Source organism: Ascaphus truei, chromosome 2 (assembly GCF_040206685.1).
Source record: "Ascaphus truei isolate aAscTru1 chromosome 2, aAscTru1.hap1, whole genome shotgun sequence".
In the NCBI taxonomy this organism is placed as follows: Eukaryota; Metazoa; Chordata; class Amphibia; order Anura; family Ascaphidae; genus Ascaphus; species Ascaphus truei.
In genome coordinates this window covers 97808732-97836697 of record NC_134484.1, presented here as the reverse complement: position 1 = coordinate 97836697, position 27966 = coordinate 97808732, and the positions used below count along the sequence as shown (strand labels likewise).

The window sequence follows — 27966 nt, the reverse complement described above, 5'->3', positions numbered from 1 at the left end:
GTACACCCACACCTACTTGTTTCCACTGACCACACAGAGTATTGTGGCCCAACGGGATTTAGGACAAATCTGCTCCTTAGTCAGACAATGAGGCCCGCAGGCACCCTACACGAAGATGTACTAGAAAATTAGACCCTGCGAGGAGAGAACCTACCCCCTTGCCAGTGGATCAAAACCCAACTGCTGTGAGGAGAGCTGGGAGCATTATTGGGGGATAATGGAACCAGATAGGTTGAACATTTTATCCTAGCCTGGACTGGGCAGGGCTTATTCCCAATGCATTTGTACTGGCATGGGAGGATCCAAAAAAAGAAGTGGTGTAGACTGTTAATATGCAAGAACTCATCTCCTTTCCAATTGGAAAGGATACAAAACGTACATATACATATATACACATATATATATACACACACACACACACACACACACACACACACACACACACACACACATTACCCATAAGCATGTTAACTGCCATAGTTCCATTTTTTGTTTGTACATTTATCCCAAGTTGGGGCAACAATACATTGAAATAGTGAAATCGTGAAATAAAAGTTTTGCCTTTGGAGTAATCATTCTGCAAGCGAGCACACGGGCATGAGCTGCATGACTTTTCTTTTGTGGAACTGTTGGCAGGTTAGGGAGAACACAAAAACATATCTGCACCTAAATAGTATTTTCGCTCCTATAAAAGTTTGGATAACTTCTTTTTTTTTTAAATCCAACAATGTTTACATTATCGTTGGTAGCTTTGATTCCAAGTCATGTCCAACAACAAAAAAGGGGAGATGGCAGCATCCAGTAATATCGAAAAATACTTCTTCATAATAACTCATTGAACAAAAGCTTTTACTTGTTTCAGCAAATTAACATTTACAAACTGGTCCCAAAAGATATTTCATGACAATATTAACTAAACCAAATGACTTAATGCTTTCAAATGTGCACATCATAATTACAGCAAATGACACAGACACTTAACATGTTTAAGGCTTTCATTAGTAAAGATATAAATATATATATTATTTTTTTATCCAAAAATATAAATGTTGTATACAGAGAACCAAGTTTTCAGGTATCACAATCATAGATGGATGAAAAGCCAAAATATTCCTAATCCCACCCAATTTCCCCATGACTAAAATCGAGCCTGTGTCAAAATCAGTTGATTAAAATTGCTAACATTTCAGCCGAAATACAACTCCAATTTTAAAATAAACCATATAGATGGAATGGCTATGTTGATACCCCCCAAATATTATTAATGGCACTGGTAGAGATTGTTTGCAACAAGCATTAGTCAACTTCTGTTCTAGAGAAAAGGCGGTTTAAATGTTGATATTAACACAGTGTTATGGTGTTCCCCAGTTTCCTAATGTTTTAAGGCATGCATCATAAAGGCATTTATTCTTTGAGGGCCTATTTCTGCAATGCAGGTTAAGCCAAGATAATGTAAACACGCTTTCTTGAAAAATGACCCACTGTTGTTTCAAGTGTGCACAACTTAATTTTTTGTTTTATTTATTTGTCGTTTTTAATCAAATAGGGAAAAAAATTGGCTTATAAAAAAAACTGAAGTGAAAATACATTTATCACGGCATTTACATATTTTAAACATTTCAGTTGGGATATCAAAAGAGTAGGTTGCTGGAACTGTACAACAGGACAAAGAAAATTACCAATGCTTTAATGCAATTTTGCCAATTGTTAAAATGACTCCAGTTTTGCACTTGTCTTCACCCACCCAATGAAACTAATGGGGTGCTTGTGTTGATACATTTGGCTTCAATTTCTTTTTGCACCAGTGCAAAACTGGAGTGAATCCTTGATCAATTACCTGCAATATGATCCTCCATTAGGATTATCCAAAATGAAACAATATAAGTTTTTTCTTGATTTTTGTCAGTTCTACGATTAAGCAAACGCTTAATGGAAATAAAAACGCCCTGCACACAGTTGGCGCTTCATGGCATAGTGTAGAATAGAAACACATTGCATCATATGTTGTAACAGTAAGAATTCTAGTGCTGAGGGGCTTTTTACAGCACAAGGCAACTTCTCTTTGGGAACAGAGTACATTGGAGGCAAAATGCTTTTCTTTTAAGAGGATTTCTCTTTGCGGCTGCGAGGAGAATCTGCTCCGTTCGAGGTTACTGTTCCATTCACTCCGTTTTCTGAAAAGAAGAGACATACTTTAAGTACACGGGCTCTTGCATTGCCATGGTTTTATTCTCCAATAAGTTAAGAAATGTAGATCCAAGTGCTACTAATATCGAACTGCATTTTCTATATAGAAGAGCTTTTTTTGATACTTCTACAGCTTGTCCACTTGGATTTGAAAGCTAATTTTGTTGTCCAAAAAATAAAAAAAAGTCTGCACATATTGTGCCATCTAGAATGAAACAAACCAAAGGAGAATAGGTGGAGGAAATAATTGTAATATATTTGTTAATGTTATATTTTTAGTGTTGGAGGGGATCACTGCTACATATATGGTGAAACAGAACTGTCCCAAAAATAAAACTACTCTGGAAAAAAGATTTAAATAATGGATTCACTTACTGGTTTTCATATTCCCTGAGAGCAGGAAGGGCAACTCCAATCCTCAAGGGCCACCAGCAGGTCAGGTTTTCAGGATATCCCTACTTTAGCACAGATGGCTCATTCTGACCGATCCACCTGTGTTGAAGCCGGGCTATCCTGAAAACCTGGCCCGTTATAGGCCCTTGAGGACTGGAGTTGCCCACCCCTAACTTGGAGCATATTGCTTAATAAACCAATCGATAGCAGACCTCGATAGACACCCTAACAATCATATTTCAAATTCGCTCAGCAGGAAAATAGCTAGACTGGCATTAAAGTAATCCCCCCGCTCATTTATAGTAAATAAAATAAGGGCAGTAAGGAAACCATTTACAAGTATCCTACGGAATTTATACCAACAATTTCTTCAGATGCCTTATCCCTGGTTCGATGATCAGAAATCCCTAGACAGTCGTTTATGGCCATCAAATGCAGGGCTAAAATTCCTTAACCCCTCCATCAAATGCAAACATTGTCCCACCCACATCCCATATCTTAGTACCACCCACACCCCATATCTTAGTACCACCCACACCCCATATCTTTTTCTGCTTTCTGTATTCTAACCCTCTCTACATTCATCAGCAAATGGTCTTTAGGTTGATTTGTTCATTACAATATTCCTGTTCCCATGCTATGTGTACTGAAAATGTACTGTATACAACAAAAGACAAAAATTCCCAATACCACATCCGATAGGACAAAATTATATAGTTAAATACTTCTGTTTGTCTTCTCATAAGGGTCATTTAGTTAAACCCTTTGGCCAAAGCGTTATAAGCCTGCAGCCACGTCACGACATGACCACTCTGCAGGTCCTAACACTACCTGTCACAATTAATCATTTACCTCTGCCATGGAGGGAGAAATGTCTCACAAGATCAATCTTTCACAGGTGCATGAAAACGCCTTCTACTTAAACAAAACTGCAGCGGTAAATGAGAATTTTCACAGGTAGTGTTAGGACCTGCAAAGCGGCCATACCGTGATGTGGCTGCAGGCTTATAACGCGTTGGCCAAAGAGTTTAACTAAATTAACCTTACTTATGAAAAGACAAAGAAGTATTTAGCTATATATTTTATGTCATATCGGATGTAGCATTGCAATTTTTTTCTTTTGTTGTATACATTTGGTCACACACCAACAGCACTCTGACTGACTGAATATGTTTGTATTGAAAACATGCATAAATAAAAAGAAATTCTATGAAATAAAATTTAAGGGAAGAACTGATCTATATAGCAACTCACTATTCTCTGTTTCTCTTCTAACGCATTATTGGTTCTCTCTTTTTAGCGCAGTAAGACTATTAAAATAAAAAATCTAAAAAAAGGAAAATATGTATGCACTGTCCAAAGTTACATCCAAAGTTCCCGTATTGCATTTGCCAGCTGTTTTGCTGTAACTATACTTTGCAACATCTTAATACTGTATTTGATGCAAATAGGGGCTCAAATGCCCTACTCAACAGCATGCCCAAAGCACTCACTGTACCAGAGGAAAAACGCAACTGGGATTCTAATGAGTGCACTGTTTCAACTGTTAAAATGCACAAATTAAAGAGACGCCATCAGTTTAAAAAAAAAAAAAAAAAAAACACATTGTGATCGTTTTCCCTATGGAGTAAAAAAGGTTAAGTAAAAGGAAATGTTTTTATTAAAGAAAAAAACCTACAAAAAAAAAAAATGCATGTTTTAATACTTTGAAGATAAATAACCACACAAAAGCTAAGGCATAGCAGAGAATTCCTAAACCTAGCTTGACAAGTATGGCATAAGACAACAGTATGGTTCAGTAAGGTTCAACAGAAGCGTCACTTATTGCTTAATGCTTTGGGCGGGTAACAAAGCACTGCATGTTCCTACCATCATTAAATAAGTTAAGTGGGTTTCCATAAAATCCGGTTTAACTCACTGGGTCACAAAAAACTCCAAATTAAAGGATTCCTGTCGAAACCCGCTGTCCGGATACCACCCCATATAGCAAAAGATGTAAATACAAAGGCTGGTCATTAAAAAGGAGCAATCCATGCAGTTTTGTGTTTTCTTATCTTGTAACATAGGATTGAAGCAGGACTGAACCTCATTAATTTCAGCCTCTGGGGACCCCCTGCTCCCCAAGATACTTACCTCCATAGGGGTGCTGGTATCTTGGCAAAGTTTAAAGCTCCCGCATTACATGGGTCAATAAGAAGTCGAACCTGATGTCACAGCTTCCCATTGGCCCGCAGGGGGCAGGAGATTTGAAACCCTTCAATTACATAACCCTGCTCCGTGAGCGGCTGCCGGCTCCCCCTTTGGAGGTACGCATCTCAGAAAGCAGGAGGTACTCACAGTTGAAGTAAATGGGTTTTAGCACCAGGGACCCCGATTCAATCCTATGTTAAAAATAAAAACAATTGCATGCTTGGATTGCCGCTTTAAATGGGCTCTGAAAGTGCTACCTATTCTTTGGCATCATCTTTATGCAATGTCAGTTAACAATGACCAAATGATGTCACAGAAACGGGACAATTCTGTTCTGGACACTGGCTGAACTACAAACCTTTTTCCTTTCTGGAGGCTTTGCCTTTAGCAGAGACTGTTTTCTTCCGTTGAGAGGGAGGCTGGGAAGATGAATGCTCTCTCCACCGTCTCAGTTGGAAATTAATGAACTTCCACATCATAAATGCCTGAGTTATGCAAATAGACGCCAACACACTGATTCTAAATGCAGAAAGATGAATTAATGATGAGGTGACAGTTCAATAAATCACTAGTTAAAAGTGACTTCAAAAGTCAAGTTACAAGGTTCAGCAAATGTTGTATTTAGATTTTGTTTTTGTTTAAAGGGCTCTTTAAATAATGTATTTTGTACATCAATGTGTATGTATTTGAATTCCCTGTGATCAGGACAACTTTATTAGATGTTTTGTTAGTCTGATAAAGAAAGACTTACATGTAACAAAGTAAAAAAAATTATATATCCAGTAAATATATATATATATATTTGACGAAGCCACTGCGGATGACCGAAACTGCAAATCCACAGTAAGCCTGGATGGGGATAATTTGGTGCACGTGCAGAAATGGGACGGAAAAAAGACAAAGTGCGTAAGGGAAATCAAAGATGGCAAAATGATTATATATATATATATATATATATATACACACACACACTGTACCTTATAGCTAAAATGTTGAAGTTCCCAGTGCTGATATCCAAATCTTGATTCTCTGCTCTAGCAAGTCCGAATCCAACAGTGAGAACAGAGAGAATGAGGGTGAGAAGACGTCCCAGGACAAAGAGAACAGCCCACAGAGTAAATCTGAAGAGGTAAAAAAAAACATTGTTGGAAATGCAACATATGACCTTACCTTCAAAAGCAGGGCAACTGTACAACATGCTACCTTGAATTCGAGCATGCAGCAAGAACAAACCAGATTTTTTTTTTAAATGAAACACAAAATTGCCTATTTTTAAGATTGTGAGAAAAAAAGTAGTATGCTGAAATACATATCAGTACTTAATATTGCTAATCACTACAAGCTGTTACAGCTTCAACAGAGAACATAGCTCCCAAAATTCATCTGAGCACCTTTACTCATAAGTACAACCACCCCTCACTAGATGCCAAGATTTTCTAGAAACCCTTCTTCTGACGAACAACTCCCTTGTTACAGTACGTGGAGTCATGCAACATCACTGAGACATACCTGGTGAAGGCCTGCACCTTGGTGCTAGTTTAAAGTGGTGTTGCCTCTTGATTTTTTAAATTAGGTTTAAAGCAGGGGGTTCTCCAGAGCTGAACCACATTGATCTCCGCTCTGGGGACCCCTTGCTTGTATTGGAAAGGGTGCCGGTAGCCGCTACAGAAAATATCTATTTAAAAAGTTACTGTGTCCCAATAGGAAGCTGCAACGTCATGCCTTGAGGCTTCCTATTGGTCCACGGGATCTTTAGAACAAGTGAGATACTGGCATCACCTTTAGAAGCAAGTATCAGGGGGTCCCCGGAGCAAACATTCATGTGGCTCAGCTCCAGAGACCACCTGCTTACTAAGGGGAATATACATTCATTTAAAAAAAAATAAATTTAATATCAAAAGGCTTTAAGTTAAAATGTTTAGAAGGCCCTTTGGGTGTTTGCCTTGTGCAATTATACCAAGTACTATATACATTTACAGTGTGCTCATTTTTAATGAGGCAATGTATTCTGGTACTTAAAGTGATAACAAAAATATATAATAAAATCACAATGTTATCTACCATAACTTCCGTTTAAAAAGAAAGCATTAGATAGGAGTGGACACCATCAGCTTTAAAATTAGACATTTCATTTGTGGAAAGCTGTAACATTTAAGATTTTAATTCTTCAACGTCACCAACTACAAAGAAGATTATGATTTCAGTACCAGGTACAAGTTGAAATGTAAGGCTACGGCCCCGCTCCCTCAGTCAGCGCGCCCGCACTGCATGCAGGCAGCGCGCTGAGAGGCACAGACCGCTATCTGCGGTCTGTAGGGAGCGGGGGCCGTGGTTTGAGCGGAGGGGGGCGTGGTTTGAGCTGAGGGACCCGCTAATCCCCCCCTCCACGGGCTCGGTCTCCCGGGCTGCAGGAGGGAGCTGCTGCGGGCTGCTGGAAGCTGCTCCCTTCCCCCACAAATAACAATCACACACACACTCAATCCCACACACATACACACTCAATCCCCCCCCCCCACACACACACACAATCAATCAATCACACACAATCAATCACACACACAATCAATCACACACACAATCAATCACAATGGAGGAAGCTCCCTGACAGCTCCCGCCCCTGATAGGCTCATCAGCGCACCACGTGACACGTCACCGCTCAGGATCACAATTTTCTTGCATCCCCTGGCGGCTGACGCATCACAGCACGTTGTGAGCCGTGCAGTGAGGGGGGACTGGGACCGGCTCAAGAAGGATACACCTGCTGGTGAGGAACGCGCACACGGCCGCACGCGCCGCCGGACGCAGTGGGACCAAAGCCTAACAGTATGGAAATAAACAGCAGCTTTGCAAAAAAAATAAAAATTAAAAACACCTTACCCTTTCTGGAATCTTTCATTACTGAAGTAAAAAAGACGGGACATATGGAAGAGAAATTCTACAAAGTAGTGAAGTACTAGAAGTACAAGACCCAGGTGATTCAGGCTGCAAAATAATAAAAAAAGAATTCAAAATGCAGTTATCAGTTGTTTCCTGTATTATAATGCGTTATGCATGCAACACCGTAAAACTTTGTGCACACAATTGGCACTTTATACCAACACATCATTAACATGACAAACATTTCTGTACAGGTTTAGCTCAAAGCTGCTTTAGAGCCCTTTCACTGTAAATGGATTGCAAGGCCGTGTGCTGCTGCCCCCTCTTTGCAAAATGGATCCAAGAAACACACAGAGTAGGGTCACAGTAACTCAGCGGTGGGCAAACTGGGGGGCACCAAATAATTTAGGGGGGCGCAGGCTGTGTGGCGAAACCTGGGGGCGGGCAGAGCAGTGCACGGGCGGCCAAGCAGCTCAAGCTCCGTGCGGCTGCTTCCCCCGTGCTTGTTGCAGGGGCGGGGCTTCTCCCTGCACACAGAGAAGCCCTCCTTCTCTTCCTGGCTGTTTACCCATGCCGGAGCATGCTCACAGTGGTACCCTCAGGGGGGGAGAGAGTAGTGTTGTGATGTGTGTATGTTGTGATAGTGTGTGTGCGTGTGTTGTGAGTGTGCGTGTTGTGATTGAGTGTGTGTTGGTTGTGATTTTGTGCGTGTGTGGTGATTAAATGCAGCGGTGCACAAACTGGGGGGCATACGCTCTCCCAAGCTTGGGGAGACAAACAAAATTGACTTTGAAGTGCGCTCAGCAAAACACACACACACACACACACACACACACACACACACCATGCTTGGAGAGTTGGTGATGTCACCGCTCTCAGCGGCAGCGTGGACGCAGCCTAATTTTGCAAGTGCAAGCTGTTGAAATAAGTATTTAGACATGTTTGTATTTACATTGTATACCGTTTAATAAAGGTTTTTTATTTTTCATGTGATTTTGATTACATCAGGCAGGGGGGTCCCCGAGAAATTTCATGGATGAAAAGGGGGGCTAGGCATAAAAAGTTTGCTCACCCCTGCAGTAACGTATAAAACCCGAAACTAAACTTTTACAGTGCTTGTGGTGTCACCTCACAGCAACGGTTTGTAACGAGCACTTGACACTGCAGTAAGCCACCATGGGTGCACATCCAGCGGGAACCACGCTTAGGGAGGATTCATGATACAAATCAAAAAGGAAAGTCTGGCTCTCCACTGGTCTTTAGTGAAAATTATAAAAGGCTTTATTGGACAGGAAGATCGACTTTTCGGTCCTCATTAGGAAGATCTTCCTATGCAATAAAGCCTTTAATATTTGACTAAAGACCAGTGGAGGGCCGTACTTTCCTTTTCATTTGCCTTACAGCAGCTGGGCATTTCATGGAATTGGAACCGCAGGGAGCGGGAATGATTGCGCTTCAAAGGCCAATCATATAATTCTCATTCCGTTATTCTGGGAGCAGCATAGCTACAATCGCATGTAAAACATGTATTCGGCACTGAACTAAACACTGATTGAACAAGACAATACAACTCAATACTATGATGACAAATGGAAACCATGCAAGAGTGAGTATCTGAAAGAGCATAGTCATTTTTGTTAATATCATGCTTTAGTCAATGTTTAAAATAATTTTTTTTTAAATTGTATTTATTATAACATTTTACCTAGCTTAATCAGAATATTGAATTATAGAAATGTAATTAATGTGTCTTGTACATGCGTGGGGAGAAACAATATGGCTGACATTTTAAGACTAAACAACAATAGCTTTGATGCCTTCTTATGAGGTAAGTTCTGAGAACACGCGCGCACACGCACACAGACACGCACACACTTTGGAAAAGTATGGAACCCTTTAAAAATACACTTACTTTAATACATATGCTCCTGCGATATGGAAAAGGTACAGACCAATGTACACAAGCTGACGGGGAATATCTTCCTGTTGGAGGGAAATTAAATGGGAAACCAGGATTACAACCAACATGGTGTATTTGGTTATTTACTTATTACACGGATGTTTCTTAAAGGGAAAAACACACAAACACCAGAGCAGAGGCAATTTACCTCAAGACACCAAAACAATAGGGAAACAATCCAGTTAAGCTTACTTTTTTCGTTTTCTGGAAATAGAGCTCCGGAAATGCATGAAGCCAATACGCTAATTGGGAAACAAAGAAAAACTTCATCTGGAATCTATTTAGGGAAAAAAAATAAAAATAAAAAGGATTTAAACATAACTGAACTAGTGTTGAGAACATTGCCCTATAAAGTGAGAACAGACCTAGAAATGTATATTGTTAGAAGGATGTCACAGGTTGCTCACGGGACACCAGTCACTGACTTAAAAGGCAGGTTATTGTGATCCTGCCGCATTAGGTGGTATTGCAGCTTAATTGTTTTCTACTTAATTATCCCCTCATCTTGTTAATATATAGAAAGTAGCCAAAGGTTTCAGCTTGAGACCAAACAGAGAAATGGGTGAGTGTGGATGAAAAAGCAGTTATGCATCAAACTCTAAGGCTGCGCTTATAGTGCCGGCGATGGCGACACGTCGCGGCAAAACAAATGCATTGCCGCCGTTGCGTGCGCCTATAGGAAGCGCAGCGCGACGGATTGGTCGCGATCGCTGGAAGTAATCTCTATTTGATTTTCCAGTGACCGTCGCGTCGCCGTCACTATAAGCGTAACCTAAGGCAAACAAAGGCAGAGTGTAGAAATAAATGTAATTGAAAGGATTTCTTGGACGACCTTAAAAAGGTGCAGTTCAGCAAAAGGATCCCTCCACCCTCCTCGTACAGGTGGGAAGCAAGGGGTCTCCGGTGAACCGCGTTAATTTCAGCTATGGCTGCCCGAGATACTTATTTTTGTAGGTGCGGCTGGTGGCACCGCCATCTGAATAAGCAATATGGAGGTTTAAAGCTCCAGCAGCAAGGGAGGGAATAAGAATCCGAGACCGGGCATATTGGCCCACGTGACTCAGGATTGAAGCCACCATGGAACACATGCAGCATCTACAGAGCAAAGTATCTTGGAAAGCATGGGGTGCCGGGATCAGAAATTAACAGTCCAGCTCCTGTGATCTCCTGCTCCAAACTTATTTTTTTTTTACATGGAAAGCAAGTTTAAAAGGTTTTTTTTCTACCTTAACATGGGGGGGTCAACCAGAGCTGATCCACAGTCGCTTATCCAAAAGATATTTGTAGTTTGTGCCCAAGTGAGAAAAACTACAAATAGTCACAGGATCACCAATAGAAAGTCAGAATGAATGACGTCACAGCTTTCTATTGGTTGCCAGAGCTAGGCAGACACTGGGGGCCATGTTGTGTGAACTGGGCAAGTACACTTGCCCCGATTAAGAAACTATGTTACGTATTAGGAATTGAGGGGTCTCCAAAACACTGTGGACCACAGACAGTCTCAGAAGTATCCCTCCAGCTCAGGTAATGTTTAAACAAAAAAACAACGTGCAGCCTAGACTGCTGCTTTAGCCAACTGACTATTACTTATGAACCTTAACATTATGCTCCCTTGCTTTATCATTTAGACCTTTTGGGTTATCAGGTGCTCTTGGGTCTCTTCCTCTTGAACAGTCTGACATCCTGTACCTGGGAATTCGCATTGGTTTGCAATACATGTTCGTTACCATAGTCATGACCATTCTTTCCACACTTGTTTTCCCTTATTAAGCTAGTGTGGTAACCAAGATTGACCCATTACTGAGGATGCACAACAATTTGTTCTCCATTTACAACCACATTTTCACATCAAAACAACTTTACAGCTTGGGTTCCTTGCATCCTTGAGTATGAACTGTTTTGTTACGCAGTATGAATTCCCACATTAGCTTGTGAGAATCTTTTATAGCCAAGATCTGTTATGAAGGTATTACAGCCAAAGAATACAAACAGATACAAGTGCGCAACTATATACCTCTAGTGTAAAATATTTTTAATTAACCCATTAACCACCTATGTGATAAAATAGTTGGAAAAAAAAAACAACCTCAGGATTGAGAGTAGGCGTCTGAAGCTATAATGTTAGGGATGAGAACACCCCTAGACCAACTGAAATGCAAAGAAAACAAAAGCGCAGACGCACATGGTGAGGTATGTAAAAGAAATATGTATATATTAATAAGGTAAGATATCTGCGTACATCAGATTAAAAGGTTATCAGCATTTCATGTGCAATGACATTGGTTACCCGACGTCACACAGCCACTTGTGGGTCGACGGATGTCCACTATGTTGCCTTTGGAAGAGATCTCCGTCTGGGAATGCGCCGCCACGGCACCTGGGAAAGACCCTACGCTCGTCCTCAAGGTCCAGGTAAAGAACCCTTACAGGTAAGGGCCGTCAGTACCGCCACTCAGTCCAGCTGATTGCCGATGGAGCGCCCTCAGGGATCAGAGCTATGGAAGCCACCGCCGGGCTGGTTCGTCGAGTGTCCCCTATGTGGTTCACGACCGGCCGCAAAGTGAGGATGGCCGTAAAGTGAGATCGCGCGTCACTTCAATAATGCCAAAATCCACAAAAGTTTGTGAAAGAGTCAAATTGATATTTAGCACGCAGATTGTGATCAGAATTACAATAGGGGCTATAAAATCTATCCAACGCGTTTCGTAGCGTGAGCTACTTCATCAGGGATATTAATTACATAAATTCGGAAGTATATATACCCTAAAGCCACATCTGATAGGTCAAACACAATAACATAGTTCACCAATCGAATTGCGAATTAGCCATGTCACACATGTGTGAATACATCATTATTAACCTCTATGCGTATCAGGTTTAACCCCATCAGGTGTGGCCAGGATATCATTAACATTACACAATACACTTTTATTATAATTAAATAACATATAAATAAAAAACAGTATATATTTAAAAAACTGCCATATTGATCAATATAAAGTATATATATATATATGTGGCTCTGAAATAGAACAAACAAGCAGTTAGTACTTATTCAGGAGGAATATGACAAATATTGAGAATACAGATCCAACACAATATATTTGCAAGACAAAGCACAGAAAATTAGTCTTTAAGACACATTCAATATAGACACCATAGGTCTATATTCTCATTTAGACCATTGATACCCAATGTATCACGTTTCTGTACCCAGTATGTTTCTTGGACAGAAACATCCTTTAATCTATCCCCTCCTCATCTGCTCCGAGGTATATGTTTGATCCCTTTAAAAGTTAGGGATGAGTGATCTTTATTATGATGGGTAGAATAATGGCGACTTACGCTGTGAGTCTGTAGGGCATTTTTAATGTTTCTCACATGTTCTTGGATGCGGAGTGGATGATTCTACCCATCATAATAAAGATCCCTCATCCCTAACTTTAAAAGGGATCAAACATATACCTCGGAGCAGACGAGGAGGGGTTAGATTAAAGGATGTTTCTATCCAAGAAACATACTGGGTACAGAAACTTGATACATTAGGTATCAATGGTCTAAATGAGAATATAGACCTATGGTGTCTATATTGAATGTGTCTTAAAGACTAATTTTCTGTGCTTTGTCTTGCAAATATATTGTGTTGGATCTGTATTCTCAATATTTGTCATATTCCTCCTGAATAAGTACTAACTGCTTGTTTGTTCTATTTCAGAGCCACATATATATATATATACTTTATATTGATCAATATGGCAGTTTTTTTAAATATATACTGTTTTTTATTTATATGTTATTTAATTATAATAAAAGTGTGTTGTGTAATGTTAATGATATCCTGGCCACATCTGATGTGGTCAAACCTGATACGCATAGAGGTTAATAATGATGTATTCACACGTGTGTGACATGGCTAATTCGCAATTCGATTGGTGAACTATGTTATTGTATATATGTAGATTTTATAGCCCCTATTGTAATTCTGATCACAATCTGCGTGCTAAATATCAATTTGAGTCTTTCACAAACATTTGTGGATTTTGGCATTATTGAAGTGACGCGCGATCTCACTTTACGGCCATCCTCACTTTGCGGCCGGTCGTGAACCACATAGGGGACACTCGACGAACCAGCCCGGCGGTGGCTTCCATAGCTCTGATCCCTGAGGGCGCTCCATCGGCAATCAGCTGGACTGAGTGGCGGTACTGACGGCCCTTACCTGTAAGGGTTCTTTACCTGGACCTTGAGGACGAGCGTAAGGTCTTTCCCAGGTGCCGTGGCGGCGCGTTCCCAGACGGAGATCTCTTCCAAAGGCAACAAAGTGGACATCCGTCGACCCACAAGTGGCTGTGTGACGTCGGGTAACCAATGTCATTGCACATGAAATGCTGATAACCTTTTAATCTGATGTACGCAGATATCTTACCTTATTAATATATACATATTTCTTTTACATACTTCACCATGTGCGTCTGCACTTTTGTTTTCTTTGCATTACTGCCAAAGACCTAATCACAACTTCCGAAGCAGAGCTGTGTCAAGTGGGGTTTTAAATAGGACATTCCATGGTTGTAAAAAGAGGTGAAACAGTTTTCTTGAACTGTAACAATTAGGAGGAAGAGCAAAACACAAATAGAAAAAGAGGTGACAAGCTTGCAGTGTGTGCAATCTCTCTCGCTCGGCAACTCTGCACCCGTCACAGGCGGAGAATCAGTGTAACCCGAAGATACCCCAGTAACAAAGCGAAAGTTTATATACATAACTTATTACCAGAAGTGTAATAGAACTGTGTGGTTATCAGCAAACTTACGGAAAGTATGTGTGGGGGTAGCCTTTCCACAAACGTGTTGGATCTGCAAAATAATTCTCCTAAAATGGAAATAAAGTTAAAAAAAGATTTTTCAATGGCATTGGCAATACTTACAACTCAGAAATGACAAATCTGGCTGCTACTTAAAGCCCAACCTGTGTAGATACTGCAAATAGCATCCGCCCTATATTTACTGCTCGCTCTGACAAAGCTAATTTCTATATTGAAATTAGTTATTTTTGATTAACATTACAGCAGAACCGCGGCGTTCTCATTAGGGATTGCGCAGGTAGTTATTTTTCTGAAAACAACATTCTGGTTCCTATGGAAACTCTTAGTACCAAAAACAAAGTCTGAAGGCTCTGGGTTTAGTACATCAACAGAATGATTCATTTGATCCCCCTACTTCTGGAGAGGCAGTCAAAATTAAGTAAGTTATTGTTGATTGAGAAACGGCAGAAAAATAAAGTAAGACTTGCAGTCGTGGAGACGGAGTTACTGGGGCCGATGGAGGTTGATCCACAGAAATTATATTATGCTTTTGTTTTAAGTGAATTTTTATACAAAATCAGTCAAATGCAATTTATGTTTACAGTTTAGAGGTAACTAAAGGACTATATTAAAAGTTAATTTGGACTTCAACTAAAAAAAAAAAAAAAAACTGATGGAATACAATCAGGGCCCACAGGAAGTAGAGGAGTTAATCCCATCAGTGCCTTTGGTCCTATCATTTAAAATCATAGCTCCCCACAAGAACATGCCAAAAAGGAGTATGCAGAAATGACACAAAACCCCAGAAATTCACTTATACAGTTATGTCCTTTGCACCCTAATAGTATGTAGATCAGTGATTCCCAACCAGGGTTCCGTGTTTTGATATGTATTTTGTAGGGTGGATTGAGTGAGTGGGGTAATTGATGGAAGATAGGGGCGAGTGAGAGGAGAAGGGGGGGGGGGTGAGGTAGTGATTGAGGTAAAGATGGAGTAAGATTGAGACACGGGATAAATACATGCGAGGTGGGAGGGGGAGGGAGTGAGTGAGATGGATAGGAGAGAAATACATGGGTAGAGAGAGTGGGAAATAGAGGTGGCTCATGGTGTGACATTTTGTGATTTACCCCATTGAACCTAATGTGTCAGCCAGATAGGGTTCCCCGAGATTTTTCAAAATACTTCAAGGGTTCTTCCAAACAAAAAAAGATTGTGAATCACTGTTGTAGATAGTAACAGTAATTAAAAAGTAACAGTAATTAAAAGAAACAACTATGTGTACATAGATATTGTGTTCTGCTCCTCATTTTTGTGTTATCATACCACACAGCTTTTGCTCTCAAATCTCCTATGCATGCAGAAAACATGGCAGAACATATGTATTTGCTGATCCAGGAGTATCTTTAAAATGAACCCAAAATGACTGATTCAAAAGAAGTGTACAGTGAACCTTGTAAGAGAAGAACGATGAGAAAACACTAAGCAAACCGAGACCACACACTTCCCAAATCTTTCCTCAGTATTGAAACCACCGACAGAGAACATACTCACCGAGACAATAATGCTCGCTCCCCAAGCGCAAGAGAAAAGGTAAAAGGCACTTAGCTGCCCAGACTCGTTGAACTTGCTGTGTTTTGTTTTGGAAAAATGCATGCGCCTGTTAATTTTCTGAAATGAAGAGACTTGTGAGATACAAAATGGTACACACCATAAGTTGTGATTACACTTGACTAAATAGGACAATGAAATTCCTGAAATCTACATTTATCTAAGTGTTTTCAACAGAACAGTGCTGATTTCAGTGTTGCTTTTTTGGCAACAAGGGGTCATTTAAAGTTTAATTAGGACACAATCAGCAGTTCTCTGCTGCAAAATGAAGCAGAAAATATATTGGGGTCTTAAAGCGGTAATCCATGCCGGCAGATGCTCTTTTGCGAATTGTTTTATTTTTGAATAGCATTTAATCAGGGGTCTCAGAAGCTGAACCTCATTCATTTCAGCTCCGGATACTTAACTTCGAAGTAGATGCTTGTAGCTGCTCTCCTCAGCTACCAGGGTTCACAATATGTCCGCTGTTCAAAGATTTTGCGCCCTGCGGACCAATAGGAAGCCGTGACTTCCTACTGGCCCATATGACGTGGGAGCTTTAAACTTTAGCCGCAGCTACCGGCCCTTACGTCGGAGGTAAGCATCGAGTCGTACTTAGATACAAATTAAACGGAAGAATGATTGGTTTTAAAGGCTGAATTTAGGGGTGAATGCAAGCAGATGTCATTGTAAAACAGATTTCAAATGGAACTTTCATTTAATATGCAGCAAGCTCAAATGGATGAAATTGCACAGAGAGATTGACCAATGTTTCCTCCGGTCCCAATAACAAGGCAGTTCAATTCACAGTTCAAATGACATGGACAAGGATATAGAATGAGGGAGAGATATGGCTGCATATATGTTATCCCAAGGTTTAAAAGTAGATTTTAGTGCATGTCTCAAACATTTTCAGGCTAAACATTAACAAAAAAACAAAAACATCATTTTTATATCTAATGTGCTTAACAAAAATGGGCCAGTCATATGTTTAACTTATGACCATATAACTGCCATTCGTCTAATTTAGCCCAATGTGAGATTGTACCTTTATAGATCACAGCTGTGTCATAATGCAGAAAATCTCAAATGCCAAGTTAAGACAGAACACACTTGAGTATTAAAAAGTAGCAATCCAAGACGTTCCCCCCCACCCCCATTTTTAATACAGGGGGTCTCCGGAGCCGACCCCCTGCTTCCAGAGATGCTCACCTCCGAAGGGGGTTTTCTGCAGTTTAAAGCTCCAGGTCACATGGGCCAATAGGAAGCCGCACCGGATGACGTCACGGCTTCCGGGAGCTTCGAAAAGCAGCCATATAGTGTATCCTAATGTAAAACAAATATAATCTCTGCGCTTCTCCACGTGAGGAGCATGCAGCTAGTGAAGGATTTGGCCATACAAATGTGCGAAACAAAAAGTGAATCCCTACATCAAAGGATGTATACCAAAAGTCTCCTTTTTTCTTATAGGTATTTACACCATACATGTATATTTATTCCCCATTGATTGCTATCCCAAAGGGAGAAGCGCAGGGATTCACTTTTTGTTTCGCATATAGTGTATCCTGGAGTAGATACCGCACCCATTACGGAGGCAAGTACCTCTGGAGTCAGGGGGTCGTAGAAGCTGAAATTAATGGGGTTCAGCTCCGGAGGCCCCTGCTACAAACAAAACAAAAATGTTTTATATACGTGTGTGTGTGTGTGTGTGTGTGTGTGTGTGTGGTGTGTATATTTATTTGAAGAAGGGGCCTCTGGAGCTGAACCCCATTAATTTCAGCTCTGCTATACTTATTATATATACTTAATAAATATATATAATATTTATATACACACACGATTGGATTGCCTTTAAGTGATCCCATTTTATTGTTGGACAATTTGTAGCAATGTATGTGCATAAACATACAGGGAAATTTATACAAATCTGAAAAGGACTTGCTCATTTTTGAGTAATTTGCTTTCTAAAAGCAGAAATACCAGCTATGTCTTTCATTGTAACATCTCGCTAATTTTTCAGCCTCGTTTCTCCTTTATATGAACACTTCCTTCCTTGACCAATGTATTTTCTTGCACTTACAATTTGTGGAAAGATGGATACACACCCCTATTGTTTAAAATGTACTCTGCTTCCCCCTCTAGAGATGACATCTGACATAATATAATCAGCGTTAACCGTCATCTGATGAGGAAAACCACAACAGCATGCCAGTACACATACCGCTTTAATGATGGGAGTGTCAAACTGATGTCAAGCATGTTCTGAGATGCAGATGACAGCAATGTCGGCTTGGGCTATACATTTATTTCCCAATTGTGCTGTAAGCCAACTTTGCCCATTCCATTCAGTGTCAAAAAACACAGGTAAAATATACAAACTTCAGTCATGTCTCTGGTTCACTTACATCTAACACGTATTCTTGAATAACTGCATGCATTATTATTGCCACAAGCATGTAGAAGAAAACCGTGGCAAGATCTTTGACACCATAGTAATACAGAGAAATTGGTTCGGTGAGCACTCCTGCAAAACAAAATACATGGAGCACAATTTAAGAAAAAGCCTTAATTGGATACATCACATCAGTAAATATGATATGGCTTAGTATACATTTTCATACAAAAGCTACATTACATGTTGCCATGTAGGTCTCCCTCACTCAATTTACATTCCTATAGCAAAGTACCTTCTGGTCTCATTAAAAAAAAAACAAAAAAAAACAAAAAAACATTTACTACAAAAAGCTATGCCATAAGACACCTTATGACCCCTTTGCTTGAAAGGGCCACAAGGTATCTTCCGATGCTGTAAGTTGTATTGTGGCATAGCACGGCTTAGTAAACATGGACCATGATCAACATATGGTTGATATTGAAGGGTTTACTTGTGCAACTGGAAAAAGTCTTTAATTAGCATTTATTATGTATGTAACAAAAGATTACCCATGGCAGCAGAGTTATCACATTGGCTAAACTATTACACCAGGTTTAAATTAATTAATATGAGAGTTACGTCTTAACATCTTAAAACAGAGCTTCAGCCACTTTGTTTGCTTTAGAATGCTCAGCTTCCAATGAGCATTTTCCCAACAGTTAAAGAACAGAACTCAATTCATTTCTCCAATCAGAGCTGATGAGCCCTACACCATAAAAACAGTTTGTGGGCTTCTCATAAAATGTAAGGATGAATTCCATGACAGTGCAGTTCATGGAAAGCCAGCCCTCTCCAGTGGCAGAGCTCACTGCAAAAGTCCAACACCCGATTCAATGCAATACAGATGTGCAGCTAATTTCAGATCCGGGCAGGTCAGAAGCATGCTGCACTAGTTTAAATCACATTTGAAATTCTAGAAAGTAGATCATAAAAATGATAAAGCAAATGTTTGCCTGTTCTTTCAAATCATGATAGCTATAGATATATAAAATAAGGGTTCATTTGGTTGCAGATGGTAAAAAGAAAGGATACGTTTTTTTCCCTTTCATGGTAAATAGAGGGGATTAGTGCTTTAAAAACCTTAAAAAAAAAAAAAACATTGCCATGTAAAAGATACTTGCCTTCAACTGGATTGGTAACATTATACTGAAGGGTGACAAACATGACAGCCGCTTTCGCCGTAATCTAAAGAATGGCAAAAGAAGTATTAGGGCACGAGTGATAGGCCATAACGACATTTCAGAATAATTCCACTAGCTACATTGGTAAGGCACATAAATAATGAAATATCTGTTTATGAGAGCATCCATTTTATAGCTATTAAATCCCAACTTATAGTTCCAGGTGAGGCTTTGCATTGCATTTTTCACAACAAATATATCAATATACATTACCACGGGTACAGTGTTTTTATGTTACCAAACTGGTATCACAGATTCTTAATATGTGCTGCTGATAGGATTAACAACGAAAGGCACCAATTATTTACAGAAATGGTTCAGTATGTCAGCCCTACAAAATTGTGTGAAGTTCAGAACGTTGCATTTCTTACACACTATTCACTCCTTTAATGCTATATGGCAGGGGTTGGCAACTCCAGTCCTAAAGGGCCACCAACAGGTCATATTTTAAGGATATCCCTGCTTCAGCACAGATATTTTTAAAACCTGACCTGGGGAGCTTGCAGCATGTTTCCATCGAACAGAGGTGGGTAACTCCAGTACCCAACAGTCACCAGGTCAGGTTTTAAGGATATCTGTGCTTCAGCACAGGTGGTCCAATCAGTGGCTCAGTCAAAGGCTGAACCACCTATGTATGAAGCTGTCGAAGACTGAGCCACCTGTGCTGAAGCAGGGATATCCTTAAAACCTGACCTGTTGGTGGCTCTTGAGGACTGGAGTTGCCCACCCCTGCTCTATAGAAACATGCTGCAAGCTCCCATTTATAGGATGAAAAGCTGCAGTTATTTTGCTGGAAATGGGAAATACAGCAGCTACTGTGATGCTATAAAGACTATTAATCTGTATTTGTTATAGAAGACCCCAAAAATCAACTACAAATCACCTAAACAAGTGTTAAGTTGGCAAATTGGTAAATACGTCCAAAATTAAAACTAAAAACAATGCCCAGCAAAATTGGGTGCACCCTCTGGTTACCGCCTTATATGCATGCAGCTCTGACGGCGTTACTGCCGACTACTACCAGGCTCTCTCTATGTAGACGCCAGGCTTTACTTTCAGTACCACAGATAAACAGGTCACAAAAAGGTAGCCTCGCCCCTCCCCAACACGGCTCCCCCTCTGGAAAGTGCAGTGGTCCTTTGAAGCACGGGCAGAAACTGTCACAAAAGAACTACATTTCCCAGGAGCTCACATTGCCTCCCTATAAACAGAGGAAAGCCAAAAGCAGACATGCAAATAACAGGGGCCATTTAATTACATACTGACATAGCCAACATTATTATAACCCCGCAGGTGAAATGGTACAATGGACACCCTTCCCAGGTGGGGCTTAATCAAAACAATGGCCGCTTCTCCCATTCGCATGTTGTGTATGTGCCGCTGCAGCACACCACGGGTTGTATCTGTACTATACGCTGGGTCCCTAATGTGCTGCAGACGGTTCTGGGGACTTTTTGTACTTCACTTGTCCTCTATCCTATTGCAGATGTGTTGTAAACCCTCATGGAAGTGAAGAGGTTACATGTCATTTACCAGAGTGTTCTGCTACCTTAAAAACGCACCACAAATAGGAATCACAATGAATCCTCACACTGCTAGAGGGGTCTATAGGCTCTATATTGCATAGCAAATGAACAGAACAGTGGTGGGAAACCTGTAGCATGGGCCAATTCTGGCATTGGCATAGAAGCCAGGCTGCTGGCCCTCCGACCTACGCTTTGCCCTAAGACAGAGGGGGGACCGGGGGAAGACCTTCCGAGGACTTTGATGACTCACGCACAGTAGCATGGTTTACCAAGTTAAATTAAGCTAATTGACACAATTATTATTATATAAAAAATTTAAGCCAAACAAAGTCACATTTTTTTGGGCAAGTTTATTTTTTTTCAAACCGTGAGTTCCCTCAACCCGCCCCAATCCCCCCCCCCCCCCCCCATTATTTTTTCCGTACAACAGTTTGCCAGTCCTTAAAGCCACAGGTAGATGGTTTGCTAAAACTAGTGTTCCTTTCACAAACTAGAAAGATTAAATCGCCATTACATTATTAAGTTTTGTTTTTTTACACTGCTCGCTAACATTGCCCGTTAATCTTAAAGTGAAGCGGAATGGATCGGGGAGGGGTAACATTCTGGTGAGAGAGGGGGAGCGGGGGGGACCTCAGTGAAGAAGCCAGGCTCACAATGCATTGGGTTTCGTCACAGTATATAAACGAACTCCGCATTAACAGCAGAATAGACAACAACAAAAAACGCAGGAGCAACATGCCCATCCCAGCTTGGCACACCGTCTTAAGGTTCATGTTTGGCACACAATAGGAAGCGTTTACCATTACTGCAAGAGAACGATCAAAGTAATACACCTGCAGGACACTGGCAACGAAGAGGAGATTAATTAGCTGCAGTGAAGGTGATAAGTAATAACAATTTAGTCAGAGTGATAGAAATACCAACCTCAAGTGGCAGTATTACATGAAGGCAAATTATCTTCCGAGTGCCATATTGCATTATGAGCAGGCACTTTATTTATTCAAAGCACAAACTGCTCAGAAATTTACATACAAAACACGATACATTATGAGCTTGCCAGAGAACAAAATTGTACACTCTTAAAACAATTCATAGAATGCTGTATGTGGTTTCTAACATTGACATCAAAATGCATATTTATGTTTATGAGTAATAACTACAACAAATCTGCACATTTGACTTAATAGGATAATACAGCTTCTGCCTTCTTTTTTTCCTAGCAAAATGGAAATCTAGACACAGCAATATTTAGGCACTTCCCCTTCAGGCTCATATGTCTCAGTTCAACATATTCTGTCTGAAGCCACGTTACATTGCTCAGCAGCTCCAGGCAGGCAGCCAGTACAACACGCTGCAGCAGTTGTTACAAATCCCTTAATATGCCGCAATTGCAGGCCAACCAGTTTCTTTGCATGTTGTAGCATCGTTACTGAACTGATGAGAAAAAATGATACATAGAAGTAGCTGGACTGGGACATTTGGTGGTGGCTGTTTTGCCACGACCAAATGGCCGCCGGTGTTCAGCAGCAGATGGACCCTCCGCCGCTGGAATCTCCTGCCACTGGCCACTTCTAAGGTAAGTTTTATTACGGTTTAGGGCAGAGGGTTAATTTTAGGGTCTTTCAGCGGTTTGGGTAGGGTGTTTAGGGTAAGGGCTTAGAGTTGGGGGTTAATTTAAGGGTTTTTAGCAGTTAGGGTAGGGGGTTTTAGGCACTTACCTTAGCAGCTAAGTGGCCGGCAGCAGGGTGAGTTGCAGCGAAGTGCCGGCGGCCAAATTGCTGCGACCAAAACGTCCTAGACTGGAAGGGGGTGCTAACTTCAGATGCAAGCTACGAAAGATCGAGTGAAAGGACCTTAAAGTGCTAAGTGTATGTTAATGTTAAGCAACAAGACGTATATCCTGTTGGCTCAGTGACAGGTATATCAGAATGTTTAGGGGCAAGTCAACATACGGTAATTAGCTTCCTTAGAAAGACTGTCACCCTTTAAGAAACTGTCTTGCCTCAAATCTTGTGAAAACGTCCTTAAATCACTTCTTGTCTGGAATATTGCAACCCAGCTTATCACCTACTTATGTCCATTTAACGAACGATGGCACCATGATTACTTTGTAAACAAAAGAACAGCAAACAAAAATACCACGTGTGGTGCATTTGCATGTGTCAGACAGACCTGCAACCCTGTCTTGCACCATTATCGATTAGCACTGCAGCCAGGGATTCTGGGAAATGACATGCAAATGAGCACAGTGAGTCACTCTTAACTTCTTATCCATTATAACATTGACCCCTATAAATTTATGCCTGCAGTATTACACAGCACAGCCCGGGTTAAATAAGTGCATAACCGTAAAAAAAGTGACAAAAACCATCCATCATGAAGTGTACAGCAAAAACAATAAACACTTACGGGGACATTTGCATCTCTCCGTCAGGTCAAACGAACAAAGCCAGCAATGTTAATGATTAGAGCAAGTATTTCAGTGATCAGAATTTGACAAATATTGTAAAACCATTTGTCAACCATGGAAATAAGATCAAATTATTTTAAAATACTTCTACTTGTCCAAGTTTAATTTTTGAAGGTATCAAGTGTACAAAGGACAGTGTCAAGTTGAATGATTTCATCGTATGTTGGACGGCCTCTAAGAACCGCACGGCTAGCCAACAGTGAGGCAGTCAAGTATAATGGGTCAACATTGTGTGCGTTTTGTTTTTTTAACTTATTGTAACTAGGTCAATTAGAAAGATTCACTCACCCTTAAAGTAACTGTTTCTTATCTTTAACTTGTGAAAACTTAAAAGCAGTCCCACCAAGGAACAGAGGCCCCGACCAGCACTATTTTCAGCTGTGTGATCCCACTGGTTCCCACGATGCTTACCAGTATTACTTGGTAGTTTTAAATGGGATTTAAATGGCTGGCCAATAGGAAGCCACAACCGTTGCAGGTTCCTATGGAGACATAATATTTGGCAACCATTTTGTTTCACCTGGGAGATTTAAAACCCGTAAGTATCTTGGGAACCACAAGGTCTCCAGAGCTCAAAATAGGATTTCTTCCCAGCCCGTTATAAAACATTAAAAAAATAAATAAATAAAAACCTTGAGGATTGCCACTTGAACCCTTTGAGCGTCCGCAAGACACAGTCACTAGATCATGGAGATTGGCACGCCGGAGGTCCCACAACATAGCAACTACATCATGTGCAAAGGGCTGGTTTTTTCCGGGCTAGATTGCTTTTCCGCCGTTAAGCACAAAATGACCCCAGCGGTCATGTGACCCCTATTGAAAGCAGTCATGTGACAGCACTGTGGCACTCAAAGGGTTTATAGTTAATATGCTTTGCATTTGTCTAGGAACACTCTGCCCATCAGTCACTACTTGTATCTGTTTACCCAATGATGGCATGCCTTTGCAAAATATTTCTCTCATGGAAATGTTGAGTTTAAAACTTAAACGTCCAAATATTGCTTTTTTTTTTTTTAGGTTTCAATTAGCTACATTTAACCCAAAATAAAATCTGCCAGTGTCTTGAATCCAGTTTGTCCTAGGAACTGGAGTGTTTAAGGAATATTTTCACCTACAAAAACGTACATACTGGAAACAATATCTGGGTATCAACATAGGTGCAGTTTTACGGAGTGGGGGGGAGGGAGGGAGATAATGTTTATTTCCTTGGGTAATTAATTTTACCCCCACAAAAAAAAGGGGAAGGACTGGGTGTGGCACTCGCATTACTAAGACAAAAAGGTACGTTTTAGTGCTTCAGAGCTAGGATGTGTATTCAGGTAGGAGTGATATGAGATGTATACATGGGGTGCAAAGCAGTCTAATGGGGGAATGAAATGAAAAGCTGTACTGAGGTTGTAACATGTAATGAGATACAGTATATACATATATGTATATACAGATGAAGCAAACAAGATGAAGCATATACTGTATAAAGTTTATGCATGTGGAGTAACATGAGGTTTACAGATAGGACATATGGCAGCATACAAATAGGACTAATATACATTAGGTACTCACTTTGCTAGGTTAATATAGTATTAAGCTCAATTTGGGATTTACATAGATAGGCAGTGATTGCCCGATAGATACGATTGTGCAAATGTAGTGGATATATAGGTGCTGTATTTGTTTTGTACATAATTGCTTGGACTGCCTTCTTCCAATCATTCCATATAAATCAGACAAGCACAGGCTGAGATGATGGGACAACACACTACGAGGGTATACAGATTTAACAGTATGTATGAGGTTTGCATACGTGTACATGGTGTATATAGAAGGATATGTCAATCCAAATACCTGTCTGAAGAATATCTTCATATAAGCTTGGTTCAGTAAAATAGTGCAAGAATACAAAAAGTTCATTCCCAAGTAAATCACGAATTCTAAAAAAGTTACAATTTCCTTGTAAGTCTGAAGCCTTTACACAATATATAGAACTTGGTCATGACCTGAGAGTCATGATAGTGCCCAAGGCAGCCTCCACAATGTTTAGCGGATCATAACATTGTTTGATTCGCTTTCCAAGCAATAAACTATGCCCAAGTGTGTTTGTGGTCTGCCCGTGTCGCTTTCTCTACATTTTGATGCATGTTTTAGGAAAAGCTTGTCCCAGAGAACCAGCACCTTGCTAATCTACTGGAAAAGCCATCAGAGACTTAATGACAGGTGTATGATATACGTGCATTGGGAAAGCCCAATATAAGATGTGAACAGATGTTACCGTTTTAATATAAGGCATACCTGGTTTACTGCGGTTATGTAGACTACATAAAAAGCATATAAACTGTACAGATGTTTGGGGCAAAGCACAATGATACCCAGCACAAGATGGATATCCAGAGTTATGGTGTATAAATATAATGCATGTATAAAGGGTAAACACAATGATGGTATATAACGGTGGCATGCACGTGTGTGTGTGTGTGTGTGTGTGTGTGTATATATATATATATATGTTTAAATATATATATATATATATATATATAAAATCTATGCAGGTGATGACAAGCAGACAATGTGGTCAAAGATGTTGGGGACGCACGGATGTGTATATAAAATACGTATACAGAAAGGGCACGTGACAGCTAGAAATGTACATAGGGATGATAGCAAGTATAAGGTGCACAGAATTTACATATGTATATCAAGAAGTTACTTTGCCCATTACACAGTAGTAAACTACTTTTCTTTGGTACACAGTAAATTAGTGGTCTGTGATGAGCTGTACATATGCCGGCACAGAAAAACAACAATTATGTTCAGACAGATCCTAGAGTACATCAAATATGTATATAGGGGGCTACACAGGTCATGTCAAGTATTTATATAGAGAACTGAAATGGATTACAGATATATAGTATAAAGTATATACAGCACATAAATGCTCCATCTCCATCCATCTCCATGCTGATGGCGATATATATTTGATACAGAACAAATGCCCAGATGTTGATTCGTGTAGAAGCCCAGGAAGTACATACCATGTACATTAGAGCAGAGAGAAACAACACATTCAGCACAGGGGATATGCACTTCTTGCACCACACACACAATGATGGGGAAGTAACACGTAGCACTAGCCGTGCGATGTGTCAGTGTGTGCCTGGTGGTAACCCTGCTGTGTGATGCCTCGGTCCCCCCCTCTCCTCACCTCGAACATAAGCCCGAGCAGGAAGACCATTGCCAGACAGGACACGATGTCTGCGTGGTTCTGGATGATGAACTCGTGGCTCAGTACCGGCGGGTTCTTGCTGCTCTTCTTGCGGATACCCATGGTGATGCGCAGGCCGGTCCTCTCTCACCGACACACTGGGGGACACTGACGTGACTGCGGGCCGGGGGGGACACTGACTTGACTGCGCAGCCGGGTGGTGGGGGGGATCTTCTTGCTGCGGGCGCTGGGTATGCGGCCGTTACGAAGCTGGCCGTTGAGCTCCTCGCGAGGTCAAAGCTGCGGTACTGCTGGTGATAATGATGCAGGCCAGCGCGAGCCGCCGCGGATACCACCACGTCAGCACTGCGAGGAGGAGCCTCTCCAACCAACTCAGCAAACACGTGACGCGGGCCATCGAAGTGATGACGTGGGACTGACAGGGGGCGAGCAGCGATCCGCGGCCATCTTTGATTCTGGCAGAAGTCACAGTTATCACCCACCTCCAAGTCCTAGTATATAAATAAACCTGTAGGCGGGATGAAGTCTGCGAAGGTATAATAACACTACTTATATCAGCCGTAGACGTCATTCACCCCGCACTCCTCGTATAATGTGTATATGTGTTTGCACAGTGGACACGCGGCAAGGGGAAAGTGCGTTGCTTTTCTCCTCGCACTTATGTTTGGGTGTTAGCTGAACTTTTATTTTCGAACCCTCTACCTATTATACTCTTTTCCGCACACATCTTGCCACCATCAAAGATGGTCGCCTGTAGCCTCAAGTCCCCATTAGGATTGGCGGAAATCGGTTCTGAAAGATACGATTGCTACAACTCGATGACGTAACGGCGTACGGAGGCGTGCCAACCAGGCTGGTCCATGGACGTAAAGGCGTACGGAGGCGTGCCAACCAGGCTGGTCCAGGGATGTGGGCTGCAGTGGTTGGCTGGAGCTGCAATATGACACAAAGACGGTGCTACACCTACTGTCAGTCTTCAATTGACTGCAAAGATATGGGGGCTTAAAGTACGTGTGCCAGGGTGCTGCCGCCCCTGCCCCAGGGTTTATACATGTTTACATAATGGTAATATGTGTATGTTACTGATTGTGTATGTACAGTGCCTCTATCCAAAAATATGTTCCTGCACTAGTGGTAAAAGGG

The 27966-nt window shown here is 41.0% G+C and overlaps 1 protein-coding gene across 1 annotated transcript; it reads right to left on the bottom strand.

Moving 5' to 3' along the window:
• Positions 1–832: 832 nt before the first annotated feature.
• TRAM1 (translocation associated membrane protein 1) lies at positions 833–27195 on the bottom strand. Its single transcript, XM_075583676.1, has 11 exons — positions 26803–27195; positions 19551–19614; positions 18401–18519; positions 15960–16076; positions 14418–14476; positions 9800–9884; positions 9560–9630; positions 7648–7752; positions 5748–5891; positions 5129–5289; positions 833–2174 (listed from the first exon to the last, which is right to left on the bottom strand). The coding sequence occupies exons 1-11, from the start codon at positions 26923–26925 to the stop codon at positions 2101–2103; spliced, it is 1122 nt and encodes a 373-aa protein (XP_075439791.1). The 5' UTR covers positions 26926–27195; the 3' UTR covers positions 833–2100.
• Between the last annotated feature and the right edge of the window lie 771 nt (positions 27196–27966).

Excerpts from the sequence above, each read along its gene's own strand:
- TRAM1 (XM_075583676.1), bottom strand. The coding sequence starts at position 26,925 with ATGGGTATCCGCAAGAAGAGCAGCAAGAACCCGCCGGTACTGAGCCAC. Across the intron at positions 19,615-26,802 it reads TGCTCGGGCTTATGTTCGAG|ATTACGGCGAAAGCGGCTGT; the intron begins GTGAGGAGAGGG and ends GCCATTCTTTAG. Across the intron at positions 2,175-5,128 it reads AGCCTCCAGAAAGGAAAAAG|AAAACGGAGTGAATGGAACA; the intron begins GTTTGTAGTTCA and ends TCTTCTTTTCAG.